Source organism: Salvelinus namaycush, chromosome 39 (assembly GCF_016432855.1).
Source record: "Salvelinus namaycush isolate Seneca chromosome 39, SaNama_1.0, whole genome shotgun sequence".
Lineage (NCBI taxonomy): Eukaryota > Metazoa > Chordata > Actinopteri > Salmoniformes > Salmonidae > Salvelinus > Salvelinus namaycush.
Genome location: NC_052345.1, coordinates 3,645,497 through 3,663,146, shown reverse-complemented (window position 1 = coordinate 3,663,146; position 17,650 = coordinate 3,645,497). Strand labels below are relative to the sequence as shown.

Here is a 17,650-nt window from a genome sequence, read left to right as displayed (position 1 = left end):
AGGTTATGTCGAGATAGGACTCGTTTTACTGTGGATATAGATACTTTGTACCTGTTTCCTCCAGCATCTTCACAAGGTCCTTTGCTGTTGTTCTGGGATTGATTTGCACTTTTCACAAAGTACGTTCATCTCTAGGAGACAGAACGAGTCTCCTTCCTAAGCGATATGGTGGTAGGGCTGCGTGGTCCCATGGTGTTTATACTTGTGTACTATTGTTTGTACAGGTGAAAGTGGTACCTTCAGGCATTTGGAAATTGCTCCCAAGAATGATTCAGACTTGTGGAGGTCTACAGTTTTTCTTCTGAGGTCTTGGCTGATTTCTTTAGGTTTTCCCATGATGTCAAGCAAAGACGCACTGAGTTGGAAGGTAGGCCTTGAAATACATCCACAGGTACCGGATTTTAATTAGCTTATCAGAAGCTTCTAAAGCCATGACATAATTTTCTGGAATTTTCCAAGCTGTTTAAAGGCACAGTCAACTTAGTGTATGTAAACTTCTGACCACTGGAATTGTGATATAAGTTAAATAATCTGTCTGTAAACAATTGTTGGAAAAATGACTTGTGTCATGCACAAAGTAGATGTCCTAACCGACTTGCCAAAACTATAGTTTGTTCACAATAAATTTGTGGAGTGGTTGAAAAACGAGTTTTAATGACTCCAACCTAAGTGTATGTAAACTTCTGACTTCAACTGTACATATACATACGGTATATACTTTTTTTTTAAATTGCATTTTTTTTGCATGTTATTTTTGCATTCATTTGTATCCCATATCAGTTTGCAAACAATGTAAAAAGAAATGTTTTCCTTGAGTTAATAAATCTGCATACAATGATTTCATTGTTTTGCTTACTTTGTGTATTGTAATTAGCTCATGTGCTTTTCTTCACGAGAAGGGGATACTTACTATAAAATGTTGTTGGGTCTGTAACCATGTTTGACAGTGACACTCGTCTCATTCAAATCGTTTTTTTCTACAAAAAGTTCAGTAATAGACGTATGCAATTCCAGTCGATATTGCGAGGCTTGTTTTGTTTGCTCTGCCTGTGTGTCGGTATAATGTATATAAAAGTGGATGCTCGTGATTGTATTTTCCTTGATTTTTAGACCACATAGGCCTAGTAAAATAATAAAATGGCTTTACTGGCATGTGTTAAAAAAGATTGAGTTTGCCCCACCAAGATGTTATGCTAAAATCACCACTGGCAGGCGTGTGGCATTGATACGACTGACAACACGACTGACAACACGACTGACAACACGACTGACAACACTTAATCTACTTTTATGGGAAAAACACACCACGCAAACAGACAGAAAATTCATGTACACTTTTTTGCCTCCCTTATGGTTCCTTCTGTTTTCCATCCCAAATGGCACCTTATTCCTTACATAGTGCACCACTTTTGACCAGAGCCCAATGAGCCCTGGTCAAAAGTAGTGCCCTATATAAGAAATAGGGTACCATTTGGAACACTAAGCCACCTGTCACCTGCTGCTAGGGTCATGTCTCCTACTGTGTTCTAGAATGAGAAAGAGGACCGGGAAGAAGTCATAATGGAGGTTCTATGTTGTCTCTATGTCATCCTGCTCCTCCCCCTACTAACCTGCTCCAGCCAACCACAACCCTGTAAGTCATCAATACCCTTCACAATGCATTACAAGCACATGTATAATGACTATGAGGTTAAAGTGCAGACTGTCGGCTTTAATTTGAGTGTATTTACATCCATATCGGGTGAACCTTTTTAGAAATTATAGCACTTTTTGTTCATAGTCTACCCGTTTTAGGGGACCAAAAGTATTGGGATAAATTCACTAATATGTGTATTAAAGTTAAGTATTAGGTTGTATATTCATAGCACGCAATGATTATATCAAGCTTGTGACTCTACAAACTTGTTGGATGCATTTGCTGTTTGTTTTGGTTGATAACGTTCTCATGTCTTTATTGAACACACCATGCAAACATTCACAGTGCAGGGTGGAAAAGTATGTGAACCCTTGGATTTAATAACTGGTTGACCCGCCTTTGGCAGCAATAACCTCAACCAAACATTTTCTGTAGTTGCAGATCAGACCTGCACAACGGTCAGGGGGAATTTTGGAATATTCCTCTTTACAAAACTATTTCAGTTCAGCAATATTATTTGGATGTCTGGTGTGAACTGCTCTCTTGAGATCATGCCACAGCATCTCAATCGGGTTGAGGTCAGGACTCTGACTGGGCCACTCCAGAAGGCATATTTTCTTCTGTTGAAGCCATTCTGTTGTTGATTTGCTTCTGTGTTTTGGTGTCGTTGTCCTGTTGCATCACCCAACTTCTGTTGTGCTTCAACTGGCGGACAGATAGCCTAATATTGTCCTGCGAAATGTTTTGATAAACTTGGGAATTCATTTTTCTGTCGATGATAGCACGCTGTCCAGGCCCTGAGGCAGCAAAGCAGCCCCAAACCATGATGCTCCCTCCACCATACTTTACAGTTGGGATGAGGTTTTGATGATGGTGTGCTGTGCCTTTTCTCTCCACACATAGTGTTGTGTGTTCCTTCCAAACAACTCAACTGTAGTTTCATCTGTCCACAGAATATTTTGCCAGTAGCGCTGTGGAACATCCAGGTGCACTTTTGCAAACTTCAAACGTGCAGCAATGTTTTTATTGGACAGCAGTGGCTTCTTCTGTGGGGTCCTCCCATGAACACCATTCTTGTTTAGTGTTTTACGTATCGTAAACTCGTCAACAGAGATGTTAGCATGTTCCCGAGATTTCTGTAATTCTTTAGCTGACACACTAGGATTCTTCTTAACCTCATTGAGCATTCTGCGCTGTGCGCTTGCAGTCATCTTTGCAGGACGGCCACCCCTAGGGAGTGTAGCAACAGTGCTGAACTTTCTCCATTTATAGACAATTTGTCTTACCGGACTGATGAACAGCAAGGCTTTCAGAGATCTTTTTATAACCCTTTCCAGCTTTATGGAAGTCAACAATTCTTAATCTTAGGTCATCTGAGATCTCTTTTGTTCGAGGCATGGTTCATATCAGGCAATGCTTCTTGTGAATAGCAAACTCAAATTTTGTGAGTGTGTTTTATAGGGCAAGGCAGCTCTAACCAACATCTCCAATCTCGTCTCATTGATTGGACTCCAGGTTAGCTGACTCCTGACTCCAGTTATCTTTTGGAGAAGTCATTAGCCTAAGAGTTCACATGCTTTCCCCAACCTACACTGTGAATGTTTGAATGATGTATTCAATATAGACAAGAAAAATACAATAATTTGTGTATTATTAGTTTAAGCACACTATGCTTGTCTATTGTTGTGGCTTAGATGAAGATCAGATCACATTTGATGACCAATTTATGCAGTAATCCAGGTAATTCAAATCAAATCAAATTGTATTAGTCACATGTGCCGAATACAACAGGTGTAGTGAAATGCAGTGAAATGCTTACTTACGATCCCCTAACCAACAATGCAGTTTAAAAAAAATACGGGTAAGAATAAGAGATAAAAGTAACAAGTAATTAAAGAGCAGCAGTAAAATAACAATAGCGAGACTCTATACAGGGTGGTACCGATACAGAGTCAATGTGTGGCGCACCGGTTAGTGAGGTAGTATGTACATTAAGGTACAGTTGTTAAAGTGACTGTCCATAGAGGATAAGAGCAGCGGTGGGGGGGGGGGGGGCAGCAATGCAAATAGTCTGGGTAGCCATTTGATTAGATGTTCAGGAGTCTTATGGCTTCGGGGTAGAACTGTTTAGAAGCCTCTTGGACTAGACTTGGCGCTCCGGTACGGCTTGCCATGCGGTAGCAGAGAGAACAGTCTATGATTAGGGTGGCGGGAGTCTTTGACAATTTTTAGGGCCTTCCTCTGACACCACCTGGTATAGAGGTCCTGGATGGCAGGAAGCTTGGCCCCAGTGACGTACTGGGCCGTTCTCACTACCCTCTGTAGTGCCTTGCGGTCAGATGCCGAGCAGTTGCCATACCAGGCGGTGATGCAACCAGTCAGGATGCTTTCAATGGTGCAGATGTAGAACCTTTTGAGGATCTGAGGACCCATGCCAAATCTTTTCAGTCTCCTGAAGGGGAAAAGGTTTTGTTGTGCCTTCTTCACAACTATGCTTGGTGTGCCATGTTAGTTTGTTGGTGATGTGGACACCAAGGAACTTGAGGCTCTCAACCTGCTCCACTACAGCCCCATCGATGAGAATGGTGGTGTGCTCGGTCCTCTTTTTACTGTAGTCCACAATCATCTCCGTTGTCTTGATCACGTTCCAAAGGGTTCACATACTTTTTCTTGCCATTGTATGATATATGATACAATATGACATATAGAGCCTTATAAAACATGATATAGAGCCTGATAAAACTGGCTATTACACAATGCTAAGCCACAACTATTGAATTCTCTCTCTCTCTCTCAAAGATCTGCAGTGTGTCAATGACTTCATCAGTAACATCACATGTGTGTTGAACAACACATGCGTGCCACCAGACATGCCGTGCACTCTGCATGGTGAATACCCCGGGTTTAAAAGGTAAAGATGACTAAGGATGCACCCTAACTGGAACCCTATTCCCATAGTCCTGGTCAAAAGTAGTGCACTATATAGGGAATAGGGTGCCATTTGAGATGCTAACTGAAACAATGGTTCACTGTTGTAACTACAGGCAATGTGAGATGAAGTCCTTGGGCGGTTCCAACACAACTTTGAGAGGCGGCAGTCTGGTCTTTGAGGACAATCCAGTGAGTTTTATAAAACTACATCAAGTAAAAACCAATGCTTGGTTATATATGTGCATTATTATAGATCAAAACTATAATTTGTAACACATTAATCTGGATGAATAAATTAGCCAGGAATTTGTTTATTTTTTATAATTTATTACGTTTTTCTAATAATAATAAAACAATGATAGCATATATATAGACTGATAGACAAACAACCCTGGATAACTGAACTTCTGTAAATTATCTTTCAGTTCTTTCGGAAAGATGATGAAATACCCATTGGTGTACGGTGTGGACAAACAGAAGATGATGTGATACAGATTAAATACCTGTATCAACCATTTAACCACAGTAAGTGTACAGTCATTTGAGTGATATTGTGTACGATGTGTCAGATATTACTAACCTACTACTACTACATTAATTGTACACCAACGACTCGTACTGTAACTTTATTGTCCATTTACATGAAAATTAATTTTGTGTGGTCAGCATACAAAATGCTCAAACTCAGTACACTATAATACAACATATTGCAATACAAACATGCTGGATAGCTTATTAATTTATAAAACTTAATATTAATTCATACCTGATACAGACATTTCTAATTCAACTTAGTACTAGTAGTTCTGTTACAGTGATATTAGTAATATATTAGTACTACTATGACTACATTAACTGTGTTGTTTTGTGTTTGGCAGTTAAAATGCATCCCCCTGGCAAGCCGACCATCACCAATGCCTCAATCGCCTGGACACCAGGAGCTCCCATTTCAAAAAAGATATCCAACTATAACTTCCAACTACAGTGGAAACAGGAACTACATCACTGGGAGGTGAGGGGGGGGGAGACAGAGGACAGATAATAACGAGAGGGAAAGGGGAGAGATGTGAAAGAGAGAATACAGTGAAAGAGTGTCTCTTTGTACACTATCTAAAAGTACACCTACTGTATGTTGTGCTACTGCAGGATGCTGTGGAGGTGAACATATCAAACAAACAGACGTATTTTGACCTGGACCCTGACATGCTGGAGAGAGGAGGGAGGTACCAGGTCAGAGTCAGGGTCAGGGTTCGAGCCGACCCAGACAATTACCCAGACTGTCAGTGGAGCGACTGGAGCCCCAGTGCATCATGGGTCTCCACTCTGGGCCAGATGAAGCCAACAGGTAAATACAGCATCAGTGATGTCATTGGTTATTAGTACACGTTTGAATGTGGGCCTATATATACTTGGTCTGTGTCCCAAATGGCCCTATTGTTCCCTACATAGTGCAGAGCCCTATGGGCCAAAAGTACTGCACTAAATAGGGAATATGTTGCCATTTGGAATGCAGGCATAGCAGTGTGTTTCCATATGAATCTTGAAAAATAGCTTCTCCTTCTTCATCCTTCCTTCCCTATTTCTTTCTTTCATTCTTAGATAGGCAGACACATGCTCAAAACAAACTTACAGACAGAAATGTAAATGAAGGCTTTTCTATGCCAATCTTTTAGTAAAACAGTGGTGTTGTTATGTACGTTGTAAGTGTGTTGTAAGTATGTTCTATGTTGTTCCTCTGGTCCTGTTCTCAGGTAGTCCTGATGTTCTAGACCAGGACTCTGTGGTGGTCACTGTGGTGGGAGCTGTTGTTGTACTGGTCCTGCTGGTCTCCATGTTGCTCTGCAATGGAACGTGAGTACTGTCTGTCTGTCTGTCTGTCTGTCTGTCTGTCTGTCTGTCTGTCTGTCTGTCTGTCTGTCTGTCTGTCTGTCTGTCTGTCTCTCTGTCTCTGTCTCTCTGTCTCTGTCTGTCTGTCTGTCTGTCTGTCTGTCTGTCTGTCTGTCTGTCTGTCTGTCTGTCTGTCTGTCTGTCTGTCTGTCTGTCTGTCTGTCTGTCTGTCCGTGTGTGTGTGTGTGTGTGTGTGGAGGAGCAGGTGGGTGGTTATTGTGTGTGCATATGTGTAGGAGGAAAGCTTAGTATCAAGTTGTATTCAAAGTAAATGTGATGTATTTTAACACCAACGGACTGTAAAGTAAACAACATGTTTTAGATGTAATGTTTTGTAGTTGGTTATTAAGTGCAACTTCCTTTACTTTCCGTTCATTGCTGACAGGGTCAAGAAGATTCTGAATCCTCCTATACCAGATCCCTCCAGGTACTTTGAGGGCCTCAACCTCCATCACCATGGAAACTTCAAGGTCAGTTCTACTTTTGACTGAAGTCATGTGCCAAAAGGGACCCTATTCCCTGTATTGTGCACTACCTTGTTATGGAGATAGTTAGGTTAGAATGGCTGGAGTTAGGTTAGAATGGCTGGAGTTAGGTTAGAATGGCTGGAGTTAGGTTAGAATGACTGGAGTTAGGTTAGAATGGCTGGAGTTAGGTTAGAATGGCTGGAGGTAGGTTATAATGGCTGTAGTTAGGTTATAATGGCTGTAGGTAGGTTATAATGGCTGTAGGTAGGTTATAACGGCTGTAGGTAGGTTATAACGGCTGTAATTAGGTTATAACGGCTGTAATTAGGTTATAACGGCTGTAATTAGGTTATAACGGCTGTAATTAGGTTATAACGGCTATAGTTAGGTTATAATGGCTGTAGGTAGGTTATAATGGCTGTAGGTAGGTTATAATGGCTGTAGGTAGGTTATAATGGCTGTAGTTAGGTTATAATGGCTGTAGTTAGGTTAGAATGGCTGTAGGTAGGTTATAATGGCTGTAGGTAGGTTATAATGGCTGTAGTTAGGTTATAATGGCTGTAGTTAGGTTAGAATGGCTGTAGGTAGGTTATAATGGCTGTAGGTAGGTTATAATGGCTGTAGGTAGGTTATAATGGCTGTAGTTAGGTTACAATGGCTGTAGTTAGGTTACAATGGCTGTAGTTAGGTTACAATGGCTGTAGTTAGGTTACAATGGCTGTAGTTAGGTTACAATGGCTGTAGTTAGGTTACAATGGTGGTAGTTAGGTTACAATGGCGGTAGTTAGGTTACAATGGCGGTAGTTAGGTTACAATGGCGGTAGTTAGGTTACAATGGCGGTAGTTAGGTTACAATGGCGGTAGTTAGGTTACAATGGCGGTAGGTAGGTTAGAATGGCTGTAGTTAGGTTAGAATGGCTGTAGGTAGGTTATAATGGCTGTAGGTAGGTTATAATGGCTGTAGGTAGGTTATAATGGCTGTAGTTAGGTTATAATGGCTGTAGGTAGGTTATAATGGCTGTAGGTAGGTTATAATGGCTGTAGGTAGGTTATAATGGCTGTAGTTACGTTATAATGGCTGGAGTTAGGTTAGAATGGCTGGAGTTAGGTTAGAATGGCTGGAGTTAGGTTAGAATGGCTGGAGTTAGGTTAGAATGGCTGGAGTTAGGTTAGAATGGCTGGAGGTAGGTTAGAATGGCTGGAGGTAGGTTAGAATGGCTGGAGGTAGGTTAGAATGGCTGTAGGTAGGTTATAACGGCTGTAGGTAGGTTATAACGGCTGTAGGTAGGTTATAACGGCTGTAATTAGGTTATAATGGCTGTAATTAGGTTATAATGGCTGTAATTAGGTTATAATGGCTATAGTTAGGTTATAATGGCTGTAGGTAGGTTATAATGGCTGTAGGTAGGTTATAATGGCTGTAGTTAGGTTATAATGGCTGTAGTTAGGTTATAATGGCTGTAGGTAGGTTATAATGGCTGTAGGTAGGTTATAATGGCTGTAGTTAGGTTATAATGGCTGTAGTTAGGTTAGAATGGCTGTAGGTAGGTTAGAATGGCTGTAGGTAGGTTAGAATGGCTGTAGGTAGGTTATAATGGCTGTAGGTAGGTTACAATGGCTGTAGTTAGGTTACAATGGCTGTAGTTAGGTTACAATGGCTGTAGTTAGGTTACAATGGCGGTAGTTAGGTTACAATGGCGGTAGTTAGGTTACAATGGCGGTAGTTAGGTTACAATGGCGGTAGTTAGGTTACAATGGCGGTAGTTAGGTTACAATGGCGGTAGGTAGGTTACAATGGCGGTAGGTAGGTTAGAATGGCTGTAGGTAGGTTAGAATGGCTGTAGGTAGGTTATAATGGCTGTAGGTAGGTTATAATGGCTGTAGGTAGGTTATAATGGCTGTAGGTAGGTTATAATGGCTGTAGGTAGGTTATAATGGCTGTAGGTAGGTTATAATGGCTGTAGTTACGTTATAATGGCTATAGTTAGGTTATAATGGCTATAGTTAGGTTATAATGGCTATAGTTAGGTTATAATGGCTATAGTTAGGTTATAATGGCTATAGTTAGGTTATAATGGCTGTAGTTAGGTTATAATGGCTGTAGTTAGGTTATAATGGCTGTAGTTAGGTTATAATGGCTGTAGTTAGGTTATAATGGCTGGAGTTAGGTTACTATGGCTGGAGTTAGGTTACAATGGCGGTAGTTAGATTATAATGGCTGGAGTTAGGTTAGAATGGCGGTAGTTAGGTTAGAATGGCGGTAGTTAGGTTAGAATGGCGGTGGTTAGGTTAGAATGGCGGTGGTTAGGTTAGAATGGCGGTAGTTAGGTTATAATGGCTGGAGTTAGGTTACTATGGCTGGAGTTAGGTTATAATGACTGTAGTTAGGTTATTATGGCTGTAGTTATGTTACAATGGTGGTATTTAGGTTATAATGACTGTAGTTAGGTTATAATGGCTGTAGTTATGTTACAATGGTGGTAGTTAGGTTATAATGGCTGTAGTTAGGTTATTATGGCTGTAGGTAGGTTATAATGGCTGTAGTTAGGTTACAATGGCTGTAGTTAGGTTATTATTGCTGTAGTTAGGTTATAATGGCGGTAGTTAGGTTAGAATGGCGGTAGTTAGGTTAGAATGACGGTAGTTAGGTTATAATGGCTGTAGTTAGGTTATAATGGCTGTAGTTAGGTTATAATGGCTGTAGGTAGGTTATAATGGCTGTAGGTAAGTTATAATGGCTGTAGGTAGGTTATAATGGCTGTAGGTAGGTTATAATGGCTGTAGGTAGGTTATAATGGCTGTAGTTTGGTTATAATGGCTGAAGTTAGGTTACTATGGCTGGAGTTAGGTTATAATGACTGTAGTTAGGTTATTATGGCTGTAGTTATGTTACAATGGTGGTATTTAGGTTATAATGACTGTAGTTAGGTTATAATGGCTGTAGTTATGTTACAATGGTGGTAGTTAGGTTATAATGGCTGTAGTTAGGTTATTATGGCTGTAGGTAGGTTATAATGGCTGTAGTTAGGTTACAATGGCTGTAGTTAGGTTATTATTGCTGTAGTTAGGTTATAATGGCGGTAGTTAGGTTAGAATGGCGGTAGTTAGGTTAGAATGGCGGTAGTTAGGTTATAATGGCTGTAGTTAGGTTATAATGGCTGTAGTTAGGTTATAATGGCTGTAGGTAGGTTATAATGGCTGTAGGTAAGTTATAATGGCTGTAGGTAGGTTATAATGGCTGTAGGTAGGTTATAATGGCTGTAGGTAGGTTATAATGGCTGTAGTTTGGTTATAATGGCTGAAGTTAGGTTAGAATGGCGGTAGTTAGGTTAGAATGGTGGTAGTTAGGTTAGAATGGTGGTATTTAGGTTATAATGACTGTAGTTAGGTTATAATGACTGTAGTTAGGTTATTATGGCTGTAGTTATGTTACAATGGTGGTATTTAGGTTATAATGACTGTAGTTAGGTTATAATGGCTGTAGTTATGTTACAATGGTGGTAGTTAGGTTATAATGGCTGTAGTTAGGTTATTATGGCTGTAGGTAGGTTATAATGGCTGTAGTTAGGTTACAATGGCTGTAGTTAGGTTATTATTGCTGTAGTTAGGTTATAATGGCGGTAGTTAGGTTAGAATGGCGGTAGTTAGGTTAGAATGGCGGTAGTTAGGTTATAATGGCTGTAGTTAGGTTATAATGGCTGTAATTAGGTTATAATGGCTGTAATTAGGTTATAATGGCTGTAATTAGGTTATAATGGCTGTAGGTAGGTTATAATGGCTGTAGGTAGGTTATAATGGCTGTAGGTAGGTTATAATGGCTGTAGTTAGGTTATAATGGCTGTAGTTAGGTTATAATGGCTGTAGGTAGGTTATAATGGCTGTAGGTAGGTTATAATGGCTGTAGTTAGGTTAGAATGGCTGTAGGTAGGTTATAATGGCTGTAGGTAGGTTATAATGGCTGTAGGTAGGTTATAATGGCTGTAGTTAGGTTACAATGGCTGTAGTTAGGTTACAATGGCGGTAGTTAGGTTACAATGGCGGTAGTTAGGTTACAATGGCGGTAGTTAGGTTACAATGGCGGTAGTTAGGTTATAATGGCTGTAGTTAGGTTACAATGGCTGTAGTTAGGTTACAATGGCTGTAGTTAGGTTACAATGGCGGTAGTTAGGTTACAATGGCGGTAGTTAGGTTACAATGGCGGTAGTTAGGTTACAATGGCTGTAGGTAGGTTATAATGGCTGTAGTTAGGTTACAATGGCTGTAGTTAGGTTACAATGGCTGTAGTTAGGTTACAATGGCTGTAGTTAGGTTACAATGGCTGTAGTTAGGTTACAATGGCGGTAGTTAGGTTACAATGGCGGTAGTTAGGTTACAATGGCGGTAGTTAGGTTACAATGGCGGTAGTTAGGTTACAATGGCGGTAGTTAGGTTAGAATGGCGGTAGGTAGGTTAGAATGGCTGTAGGTAGGTTAGAATGGCTGTAGGTAGGTTAGAATGGCTGTAGGTAGGTTATAATGGCTGTAGGTAGGTTATAATGGCTGTAGGTAGGTTATAATGGCTGTAGGTAGGTTATAATGGCTGTAGGTAGGTTATAATGGCTGTAGTTACGTTATAATGGCTGTAGTTACGTTATAATGGCTGTAGTTACGTTATAATTGCTGTAGTTAGGTTATAATGGCTGTAGTTAGGTTATAATGGCTGTAGTTAGGTTATAATGGCTGTAGTTAGGTTATAATGGCTGTAGTTAGGTTATAATGGCTGTAGTTAGGTTATAATGGCTGTAGTTAGGTTATAATGGCTGTAGTTAGGTTATAATGGCTGGAGTTAGGTTACTATGGCTGGAGTTAGGTTACAATGGCGGTAGTTAGATTATAATGGCTGGAGTTAGGTTAGAATGGCGGTAGTTAGGTTAGAATGGCGGTAGTTAGGTTAGAATGGCGGTGGTTAGGTTAGAATGGCGGTGGTTAGGTTAGAATGGCGGTGGTTAGGTTATTATGGCTGTAGTTAGGTTATTATGGCTGTAGTTAGGTTAGAATGGCTGTAGTTAGGTTAGAATGGCGGTAGTTAGGTTAGAATGGCGGTAGTTAGGTTAGAATGGCGGTAGTAAGGTTAGAATGGCGGTAGTTAGGTTAGAATGGCGGTAGTTAGGTTATAATGGCTGTAGGTAGGTTATAATGGCTGTAGGTAGGTTAGAATGGCTGTAGGTAGGTTAGAATGGCTGTAGTTAGGTTAGAATGGCGGTAGTTAGGTTAGAATGGCGGTAGTTAGGTTAGAGTGGGGGTAGTTAGGTTAGAGTGGGGGTAGGTAGGTTATAATGGCTGTAGGTAGGTTATAATGGCTGTAGTTAGGTTATAATGGCTGTAGTTAGGTTATTATGGCTGTAGTTAGGTTATTATGGCTGTAGTTAGGTTATTATGGCTGTAGTTAGGTTATAATGGCTGTAGTTATGTTACAATGGTGGTAGTTAGGTTATAATGGCTGTAGTTAGGTTATTATGGCTGTAGGTAGGTTATAATGGCTGTAGTTAGGTTACAATGGCTGTAGTTAGGTTATTATTGCTGTAGTTAGGTTATAATGGCGGTAGTTAGGTTAGAATGGCGGTAGTTAGGTTAGAATGGCGGTAGTTAGGTTATAATGTCTGTAGTTAGGTTATAATGGCGGTAGTTAGGTTATAATGGCTGGAGCCTAATGAATGGAATGGTATCAAACAGATAAAACACATAGTTTCCATATATTTAATACCAGACATTATTATGAGCTGTCCTCACCATTGTCTTACATTAGCATCATGCAGGAGGGAAGCCACCTGTCGGAAGACCATGCCGTCCTCACCTTACCAGCCTCCTCTGCAATAAAAAGGAATGAAAATAATGATACTTTTTCCCCCTCTCTATGTGTGTGTCTCTCTATCTCTCTCTCTCTATCTCTCTCTGTCTCTCTCTCTCTGTCTCTGTGTGTGTGTGCACGCTTACAGGCTTGGCTGGGTCCTTTGTACGCCTTTGAATCCGTCGACTCTGCCTTGCACCGTGACGACATCTCCCAGGTAGAGATTACCAAAAGCATTGGCACCATCGCCCCCCTGAGGAGGGAGACCGGTACTGCACTACTACTGAAGAAGAGATTGGACAACAGTGGCCACTCCGTCTTCAGCAACTTCTTATCTCAATGCTCCCAGCCTGGATCCACCTCCACCAAGCTGGAACCCTGCTCTGTACACTCCCCTTACGGACCAGTAGGTGGCACTACTGAAGAGATAGAAGAGTGGAAGGAGGAAAACAGAGGAGAAAGGATGGATAGTGTTAGAGGTGTAGGGGGGAAGGACGGAGATATCAGGGGTGGAGGGAAGGATATAGAGTTGGGGGGTGGAGGGAAGGAGGGAGAGATGGGGGGTGGAGGGACGGATAGAGAGATGTTAGGTGGCGGTATATTTGGAGGCATCAGTGGAGGTAAAGATATCGTCCAGGTTTCTTCTTACGAACGTGTTGAGAAGCTCCAGGCCGAGCGTCGGGCCCTCATAAGCCCAGATTCAGGCATCGGCAGTGGGGGAGAGGATCAGGAAAGTCAGGAGAGTGTGGAGGAGGCGGACGGGCCTACTTCGACCATCCCCCATTTTGTCTCTCAGGACTTCCATCTTGTTCCGCTTCTTCCTCTTATCAATAACAATAACTTTCCATTCTGCTCCACCCCCTTACCCATTTCTCTGTCCGCTTTCGCCCAGCCACCCTTCACCCTCCCTGAGTTGGATAGTGTAGGGGGAAAGGGTACAGAGATGGGGGTTGGAGGAGGTTCTCTCACAATGTCTTCCTCCTATGAACGTGTGGATAATCTCCAGCTCCAGACCCAACGCCGTGCCCCTCAGAGCCCAGATTCAGGCATTGGCAGTGGGGGAGAGGATCAGGAAAGTCAAGAGAGCGTGGAGGATGCGGTCGGGCCAACTGTGACCTCCTGTAACCATATCCCTCTTATTACCACTAACAATATATTTCCATTCTGTTCCACCCCCTTACCAATCCCGCTGGACGTTTTACCCCAACTACCCTTCCCCTTCTCTGGGTTGGGGTTGGCTCCATCCCTGGGTATGAGTACCAGTCATCCAGGCAGGCTGATCGAGGAGATGTCTCTCCTGTCTTCTTCAATGGCTTTAGAGCCCTCTAGTGGCGGCTACATGCCAGTGAAAGAAGCTCAGAACTGAACTATGGAAACCTTTTACTTGGGAGGGACTAATGATTTATAGATACACTAGATGACTGACAGGCTTTTTGAAGCCACTGCTCCTCCATCTGGGCACCCCCTCTCCATTGTAAAAAATACTTTGGAAGCTATAGAAATGCATTTACTAATGTCTACATTTGTTTTTACCACATGTATTCTATTACAGACACACTTTTTTAAGAACTAATGTTACTGTCCCCACTACAACAACAAACAAGACTTACAAACATGCCATTTTGTCCATGAAGCATTGAAATGAAATACTGTAGAATTCCATCCATTCCAATAGATCTCCACAGTGGAGGCGTTCAAACAGGGAAATGGTTCCAATTGTTTTTCCACCATTCATTTTTCTCTTAAGGGATTTTAGAAACACTTAAAATAAGGACAGTGGCCTCCTGAGTGGCGCAGTGGTCTAAGACACTGCAACGCAAGCTGTGTCAGAGCCGGCCGCGAGCGGGAGCCCCATAGGGCCGCACACAATTGGCCCAGAGCGGCATGGGTTGGGGTAGGGTTTGGCCGGGGGGCTTTCCTATGCTCATCGCACTCTAGCGAGTCCTTATGGCGGTGTTAAAGTGTTAAACAAATCAAAATATATTTTAGATTCTTCAAAGTTGCCACCTTTTGCCTTGATGACAGCTTTGCACACTCTCGGTGTTCTCTCGACCAGCTTCACCTGGAATGCTTTTCCAACTGTCTTGAAGGAGTTTCCACATATGCTGAGCACTTGTTGGCTGTGGTCCAACTCATCCCAAACCATCTCAATTGGGTTGAGGTCGGGTGATTGCGGAATCCAGGTCATCTGATGCAGCACTCCATCACTCTCCTTCTTGGTCAAATAACCTTTACACAGCCTGGAGGTGTGTTGTGTCATTGTCCTGTTGAAAAACAAATGATAATCCCACTAAGCGCAAACCAGATTGGATGGCGTATCGCTGCAGAATGCTGTGGTAGCCATGCTGGTTAAGTTTGCCTTGAATTCTAAATAAATCACAGACAGTGTCACCAGCAAAGCACCATCACACCTCCTCCTCCATGCTTCACGGTGGGAACCACACATGCAGAGATCATCTGTTCACCTACTCTGCATCTCACAAAGACACGGCGGTTGGAACAAAAAATCTAAAATTTGGACTCATCAGACCAAAGGACAGATTTCCACCAGTCTAATTTCCATTGCTTGTGTATCTTGGCCCAAGCAAGTCTCTTCTTATTATTGGTGTCCTTTGGTAGTGGTTTCATTGCAGCAATTCGACCATGAAGGCCTGATTCACGGAGTCTCCTCTGAACGGTTGATGTTGAGATGTGTCTGTTACTTGAACTCTGTGAAGCATTTATTTGGGCTGCAATTTCTGAGGCTGGTAACTCTAATGAACTGATCCTCTGCAGCAGAGGTAACTCTGTGTCTCCCTTTCCTGTGGCGGTCTTCATGAGAGCCAGTTTCATCATAGCACTTGATGGTTTTTGCAAATGCACTTGAAGAAACTTTGAAAGTTCTTGACTGACCTTCATGTCTTAAATTTATGATGGACTGTCGTTTCTCTTTGCTTTTTTGAGCTGTTCTTGCCATAATATGGACTTGGTCTTTTACCAAATTTCTTCTGTATACCACCCCTACCTTGTCACAACACAATTGATTGGCTCAAATGCATTAAGAAGGAAAGAAATTCCAAAATTAACTTTAAACAAGGCACACCTGTTAATTGAAATTCATTCCAGGTGACTACCTCATGAAGCTGGTTGAGAGAATGCCAAGAATGTGCAAAGCTGTCATCAAGGCAAAGGGTGGCTACTTTGAAGAATCTCAAATATAAAAAATATTTTGATTTGTTTAACACTTTAATTCCATATGTGTTATTTCATAGTGTTGGTGTCTTCACTATTATTCTACAAAGTAGAAAATAGTAAAAATAAAGAAAAACCCTTGAATGAGTAGGTGTGTCCAAACTTTTGACTGGTACTGTATATTCGGCTCTATTCACTCTCCGAATCGAAAATGCTAATTAGCATCAACATAGACATGCAAGACTACAAATCCCAACAAGGTCCTGCACATCATCTCTGGTGTCATTGCTGACACCTTTTGCTAACAGGTATTGTGTCCATTTTTAAACTTGCACAAGACAGTTTCCAGAATTGTACATTTAAAAAGATTCTGCCAATTCATTCATTACTCCATTTAGCTAACATTAGACACTTAATCCAGAGATTTGGGGCAGCAGGTATCCTAGTGGTTAGAGCGTTGGGCCAGTAACCAAAATGTTGCTGGTTTGAATCCCCGAGCTGACAAGGTAAAAAATATGTCATTCTGCCCCTGAACAAGGCAGTTAACCCTCTGCTCCCCGGTAGGTCGTCATTGTAAATAAGAATTTGTTCTTAACCGACTTGCTTGGTTAAATAAAGGTTACATTTAAAAAATTTTTTTTTAATTATTACCTTTCCCTCATAGCATTTGTAGTTCTTTATGATAGCCACATTAGCAGCTAATTAGCATCACATTTTTGGGGGGTAAATACAGGCGAATATATTGATAAAAGTCACCTTGTCCTAGAGAGATTTACACGGTTATCAAAACATTAAATCAGGGTAAGCCTACATGAAACACAGCCCTTATTTTAAGTGTTTCTAAAATCCCCTATGGGGAAAAATGTATGAAGGAAAACTGATTCGAACCATTTCCCTGTTTGACCTTCTAGGTCTTATGGGTATTATGACTCATACTCGTACTCTATGGAGGACTGCTTTTCTGAGGAGTGCCAATATGGCCGACCGGTGGCTTCAAAGCCTCTCATTGGCCAAAACATACAGTAGCATCAGCAATCCAGGGTTTATATACGTCATTGGGAGGGATACAGTGCTTCCAGGTGGATAGAGAAAAAAGGGGCAGTCTAGGATTGGTACATTCATTTTGTTGCTGTTTGAATCGCAGATTTCCCTTTTAATGGGATGTGCGTGAGGTATGGGAATGTTTTAGATAGGTTCATAGATATGCATGTACAGTAGATACTGTACATCAGGGCTATTCAACTAGCGGCCCGCGCGCCAGATCCGGCCCATTTATGAATTTATACCCTGAACATTAATGAAAGATCTGTAAAAAAAATGTTTTATTTCCACCAAAATCCGACGTTCAGTGCCAAAATGACAAGCACTATGGTGGTTGTCTATAGTCTGGTGCCTATGTGGAATGTCAATGTTTTATTTTCGTCATATGCATTTGGCGGTAGCGTTTGAACGGTTTAAGCTTCAAAATATGATGAAAGCTACACCTCTAAGGAACACATACGTGCCTTCTGTTGCCCTCTCTGATGCTCACAGAGACTCGTTAGAAGTGAGAGACAAACAACGCACCTAATGACTGAGGGAAATTCATTCAAAGCATCCTTCCTTCAGACTGAAATTTGACATTACCTGATCTGACATATCTTCGTGTTATTTATTGAGATGCTTAGTTTTCAGATGATTTTAAAATGACCTAATTACTTTTAAGAAGCTTTTAATAGTTGTTTAACTTCTT

At 41.5% G+C, this 17,650-nt stretch overlaps 1 protein-coding gene across 1 annotated transcript in view; it reads left to right on the top strand.

Moving 5' to 3' along the window:
• The first annotated feature begins 4,443 nt into the window (after nt 1–4,443).
• Nucleotides 4,444–17,650, top strand: part of LOC120032460 — a 42,027-nt gene continuing 28,820 nt past the window's right edge. Inside the window, exons 1-8 of the mRNA XM_038978564.1 lie at nt 4,444–4,547; nt 4,681–4,756; nt 4,993–5,092; nt 5,446–5,579; nt 5,714–5,912; nt 6,319–6,418; nt 6,840–6,924; nt 12,896–13,846. Of these exons, the coding sequence (XP_038834492.1) occupies nt 4,507–4,547; nt 4,681–4,756; nt 4,993–5,092; nt 5,446–5,579; nt 5,714–5,912; nt 6,319–6,418; nt 6,840–6,924; nt 12,896–13,846 (1,686 nt within the window). The 5' untranslated portion in view covers nt 4,444–4,506. The remainder of the gene's footprint in view (nt 4,548–4,680; nt 4,757–4,992; nt 5,093–5,445; nt 5,580–5,713; nt 5,913–6,318; nt 6,419–6,839; nt 6,925–12,895; nt 13,847–17,650) is intronic.